Source organism: Priapulus caudatus, unplaced genomic scaffold (assembly GCF_000485595.1).
Source record: "Priapulus caudatus unplaced genomic scaffold, Priapulus_caudatus-5.0.1 Scaffold2778, whole genome shotgun sequence".
NCBI classification, from domain to species: Eukaryota; Metazoa; Priapulida; class Priapulimorpha; order Priapulimorphida; family Priapulidae; genus Priapulus; species Priapulus caudatus.
In genome coordinates, this window is record NW_014579839.1 from 30,575 (window position 1) to 36,380 (window position 5,806).

Here is a 5,806-nt window from a genome sequence, read left to right on the forward strand (position 1 = left end):
TATAGAGCGGAATGAAAATATGATAAAGGTCAAGGTCAAGGTCAAATAAAGGTTGCAGTGACCTGGTTTCGGTACGCGACACACCTTCTCCCCAAGATGTGTAAGTATACGAAGTTTGGTCACGCTAGGTCAAATTGGGGCCGAGCTATAGAGCGGAAGGAAAATATGATAAAGGTCAAGGTCAAGGTCAAATAAAGGTTGCAGTGCCCTGGTTTCGGTACGCGACACACCTTCTCCCCAAGATGTGTAAGTATACGAAGTTTGGTCACGCTAGGTCAAATTGGGGCCGAGCTATAGAGCGGAAGGAAAATATGATAAAGGTCAAGGTCAAGGTCAAATAAAGGTTGCAGTGACCTGGTTTCGGTACGCGACACACCTTCTCCCCAAGATGTGTAAGTATACCAAGTTTGGTCGCGCTAGGTCAATTAGGGGCCGAGTTATAGAGTGGAAGGAAAATATGATCGTCAAGGTAAAGGTTAAATAAAGGTCGCAGTGACCTGGTTTTGGTACTCTGCACACCTTCTCCGCAAGATGTGTAAGTATACCAAGTTTGGTCACGCCAGGTCAATTAGGGGTCGAGTTATAGAGCGGAAGGAAAATTCTCTGCGACGGACCGAGCGGCGGCGGCGGCGGCTGGGGAGACATTAAACCATAGTATCCCCGCCGACTTCGTCGCGGGGGATACAGTTATCGAGTTACCTCCTGGATGCATGCGAAAGCACTCAGCCAAACCTACGAGGCGGTTTTCACATCGCTGTACGTCATTCTAAACAACAGGGAAACCCAATTTGGCCAATATGCGTGCAAAAGTAATTACTTTGCTCCGTGAATGCGCCTTTTACTGTCGTTAGAAGAAGAAGACTCTGTGAGTGAATAAGCGAGTAACGGACACGCGTTCCTATGTCAATCGACATTAAATATGCGTAAGCGAGACCAAATCACAAACTACATCTCTTCAGTCATTCATCTCACTCAACGTAAGTAAGGTTTGCTCCCATCCTTGCGTTTGCCACTAGAGGGCTACTCTTTACACAACCATGAAAGCCACAGTTTGTTTAGTTAAGGTTAGAGTAAAAAAAAATTGGTCACCAATTTTTTTATTGATTTTTCTTTGCCGGTTTTTACAGGTCTTATAATGTTTTTTTTTCATAACTTTCTTACAATAATTATAATATAGGCCTTGGACATTAGTTTATAGTTCTTTCTTTGAAGGAAAGGCCAGACACTACCCTACAGTGAATACAGTTATGCATGTCTGTAAGCAATACATATATAGTAGAAAAAGATGACAGCGCTTGTGATATTCTTCGATATATATATATATATATTGCCGACACTTGTTTACATCTAATTTTACGAAACGTTTTGTCAACAGAGTGGTTTCACCACTTAGTTCTTTGCAAAAGGTTTTCTTTCCTATAGTCACTCGGGCAATGATACTAAAACAGTTATTCGCCTCAGGCTTTGTGAATCTTGTTGAATAATCCCCTCGATTATTCAACAAGATTCACCTCGCCTTCGGCGAATAACTGTTAAGTAATGCACCGCCAAATCGGTAATATTCGTATTGATTTCGGGAAATTCCACGAAGTAAAAGAGCGAGCGATGCTGAGGGCATTTCACGCACCGCGCGCAGGAATCTATTCTCAGATATATAGAAGCAACAAAGCACAGCAGCAGCTAGCACAGCTAAAGGAAACTGTCACCGGATGCCATATAGAAACGAATCTCATTAAGTGAATGGAAATTTGGATACGTGAAACTTACAATGATTGACTGACGAGACGTAAAATGTGGAGAATAAAATGTGGAGAATAAAATGTGGAAGGATGTTTTTCGGTTAGAGTCACGATTAATTTATTAATGGAGAGCAGCAGCGTTATTAATAGGTAGGAAATAGGTGAGAGAGACAACTAATAAAGTCTATACACACAGTGACTCAGGCAGGTAAACAGGCAGACAGACAGGTAGGTAGGCAGACAGGAAGGAAGGCAGGCAGGCAGGTAGGCAGGCAGGCAGGTAGGCAGGCAGGACAGGAAGGAAGGCAGGCAGGTAAGCCTCAGGGCAGGCAGGTAGGCAGACAGGAAGGAAGGCAGGCAGGCAGTGTAGGCAGACAGGAAGGAAGGCAGGCAGGTAGGCAGACAGGAAGGAAGGCAGGCAGGTAGGCAGGCAAGCAGGTAGGCAGACAGGAAGGAAGGCAGGCAGGCAGGTAGGCAGAACAGGAAGAAAGCAGGCAGGTAGGCAGGCAGGCAGGTAGGCAGGCAGGCAGGTAGGCAGACAGGAAGGAAGGCAGGCAGGTAGGCAGGCAAGCAGGTAGGCAGGCAGGAAGGAAGCAGAGTAGGTAGCAGGCAGGCAGGTAGGCAGGCAAGCAGGTAGGCAGACAGGCCAGGAAGGCAGGCAGGCAGGTGGGTCTAATTAACAAATGTGTGTCCCAGCGTACTGTTGATGTTGTTGTTGGTGTTGTTGTTGATGTTGTTGTTGACATTGATGTTGATGTTGATGTTGATGCATGTTGTTGTTGTTGTTGATGATGTTGATGTTTTTTTAAATGCATGTTGATGATATTGATGGTGTTGTTGTTGATGTTTTTGTAGATGCATGTTTTGTAGATGGCATGTTGATGGATATTAATGTGTTGTTGTTGTGGTTGTTGTTGATGTTGATGCGTGTTGACGATGTTGTCGTTCACGCATGATGTTGTTGTTGTTGATGATGTTGTCGTTGTTGTTGTGGACGTACCATTGATGGCGATGCAGTTGACTCCGTCCTCGCTCAGCCTGTAACCCGAGATGCAGGAGCAGGTGAACGATCCATCCGTGTTCACACATCCCTGGTCGCAGCTGTCGTCATACTCACACTCATTCGTGTCTGCGAAGGGAAAAACACGGTAACGTAACAGCCCAATTGGACACGTATAAACCAGCGACCTCTATGGATCGTATTCACACTCATAACACACACATAACACTCGTTTGTGTCTTGCAAGAAAACGCAGAAGGCAATGTAACGTGTGAAGTCGGACATGGATTAGCGGGCGACCACCACTGGAAGGATATTAGATCTTACTCATATTTGTTCGTGTCTGCAGAGGCAAGGTAACGTGATGCAGTTGGTTTTGGATTAGCTGGCAACGATTGCAACGATATTCGATCGTATTAGTGTATTGTCATTCATAGCCATACTCGGTCGTGTCTGCAGAGTCAACGCCGAAGGCAACGTAACATGCGCAGTCAGGATTGCGTGTACAGCTCCATTGTTTAAAAAGTATTGCCCAGTTCATTGTCTAGCCTATTGCCTAGTTTATTCAGTGCTCGAAATGAAGAAAAAAAATGTGGTTGTCCTGCGGACAACCCAGGCATCAAATCCAGTGGTCCGCAACATTTTCTGGTTGTCCAAAAAAAATCCCCAAATCTCCTAATTTTCAATCACATAATAATATCGTCAGAAAACACCCGGCAAAAACAGTGGTGTAGCCAGGATTTTTTAACAAAGGGAGGCCAAAAACAGCGGAACTGCGGCAAAATAGTGGATGACTTAATATTTTACTGCTCCTCGCCCCCTTCTCCACACCCTACGGCTGCCTCTACCTTCTCTGGCAATCTTTGTTGTGGTGCCATGCGAAAAGGCGACATTTTTGTTCATTGTTCTCTGCTCCCAAGATATGTAATTGTTCAGTGCGGATCTAGGATTTCCAAGGAGGGGGGGTTAAAAACGAGTCGGGGGGGGTAGATGGGAATCCTCCCCCAGAAAATTTTGAAAATGTAGATCGGCAGGAGATGGTATTTGCGGCACTTTTGAGTAGCATGTACAGCCTTAATTCTGACCACGACAATTCTCTTTTTTTAACGTTTCGGATCACATGAATCCCACTGTTGTTTGTTTTGCATGGGCAAAGCCATTGCAAATTCAAAAATAATAATGGAATAAAAATACCAAAAATGTAAGGGTGAACTTGCTGGTTTGCTGGTTCGCAAATCGAGTTCACCTCTCATAAATCAGAAAACCTGACATATACCAGTGTTGGAAATAGCACCTGGTATGCGTCGCTTTCCCACACATAGATTTAATGGCGGGCGCGCCAGGCTATAAGTACTCTTGAGAACCACTGGGCAAAACATAAATAAAGTGGCGTTTTTACGTCACATTTTTTACTTGGTTGTCCACCGGACAAATGTCTCAAACTGGTTAGGTTGTCCCGGCGCAAATTGTGGTTTGTCTCGGACAACCGGACACGCTTATTTCGAGCATCTGTTATTGTCTAGCCTATTGTTCAGTGTATTGCCTACCGTTTTATAGCCTATTGTTCAGTGTATGATATACATATTTGTCTCCTCATCCCTCCCCCTCCTCCCCCGTTCCTTTCTCCCTTCGACCCTCCACGTTTCACTCCCGCCTTCCCTCTCGCACGTACTTCCACTCCAACTAGTCCGCCATCGCCCCATCCCTCCCCCTTGCCACATGCCTTCCCTCCACCACGACCCCTTTCTCTCTCATACCTCTCCTTGCCCTCTGCTCTTCTCCCCTATCCCTTCCTCCGTCCCCCTCGGCCACGTGACCTGNTCTCCGTACCTCCCTTGCCTCTCCCCTTCCTCCCTATCCCTCCTCCTCCCCCTCGCCACGTACCTACGCACTGAAACACGTCCATCTCGTCCGGCTGGTTTCCCGGCCGGCACACGCAGGTGGCGCCACCGCCCACCGTCGGCTTGCATCCGATCTTGCATTGCGTGTTGTTGCATACTTCGTCCTTGAGATCTGCGGGCGAAAACAAAAGTCGAGATTGAGAAAGCGCGGCTAGAGAAGTGTCGTTGCTGATGCAGGCCCACGGCCGGTCGCCGTGAGAAGGAAATTGAAGAGGCTGCTAGTGCTACCCTTGGGGTTAGACAATGCGGTGCCAGAGAGTAGAGGCTCGAATGAAGCTTGCCTGTCACAGAAGAGAGAACAAGCCTGCAAGAAACAGGCAGGGGTGGAGGAACAGGGGGGGGGGGACGAGGTAGGGGTGGAGGAACAGGGCAGGGGTGGAGGAACAGGGCAGGGGTGGAGGGACAGACAGGGGTGGAGGAACAGGGCAGGGGTGGAGGGACAGACAGGGGTGGAGGAACAGGGCAGGGGTGGAGGGACAGAGGGATGGAGGAACAGTGCAGGGGTGGAGAGACAGACAGGAGTGGAGGAACAGGGCAGGGGTGGAGGGACAGATAGGGGTAGAGAAATCTCATCTTTGCCCCTCAGCGGCAGATAGGCACAATTTAAAGAAGATGATAACTAAACGACCACCGCTTTTCAGACTAGAATTAGCCCTTAGCAACAGAGGTTCCAATACTCGAATACAAGTTTTTGTTGTATTCACGACGATGATTTTCATAGTCCAATGTTCATCATCATTCAGTGTTAGATAATCGCGCTGGTTGGATATAACCTACAACATATAACTCATCATAAATTGGACATCATCCACGAACGTTTTTTATCTGTTTCCGGACCAATGGTCATCACCATTAGTGTTCAACAAATAGCCGCAAAAAAACAGAAGCCTGCCACGTTGAAAAACGACACTGAATGACGAAACGAAATCCCCGGAATATGGGAATTACGGGTAAATCCCGCGGAATACGGGAATTACGGGTAAATCCCCCGGAATTACGGGTAAATCCCCCGGAATACAGAAATTTCGGGTAAAAGCGGCGAATGGCTGGAAATCAATTTACTCGCGCCTTGTTTTCTCGCGTCTTTATTTGTTCGAGGTAAAGCCCTCACGCTCGTTACTGCGTACAGCAGCAATCCTGCCATTGATCTTAGGAAAGAGAGTGAA

The 5,806-nt window shown here is 47.0% G+C and overlaps 1 protein-coding gene across 1 annotated transcript in view; it reads right to left on the reverse strand.

Annotated features, from left to right (window-relative positions):
* LOC106819046 (low-density lipoprotein receptor-related protein 1-like) overlaps positions 1 to 5,784 on the reverse strand; it is a gene marked incomplete at its 3' end in the record, with an annotated part of 34,907 nt that extends 29,123 nt beyond the window's left edge. Inside the window, 3 exon segments of the mRNA XM_014823706.1 lie at positions 2,740 to 2,868; positions 4,624 to 4,752; positions 5,703 to 5,784. Coding sequence (XP_014679192.1) covers positions 2,740 to 2,868; positions 4,624 to 4,752; positions 5,703 to 5,784 — 340 coding nt within the window.
* Between the last annotated feature and the right edge of the window lie 22 nt (positions 5,785 to 5,806).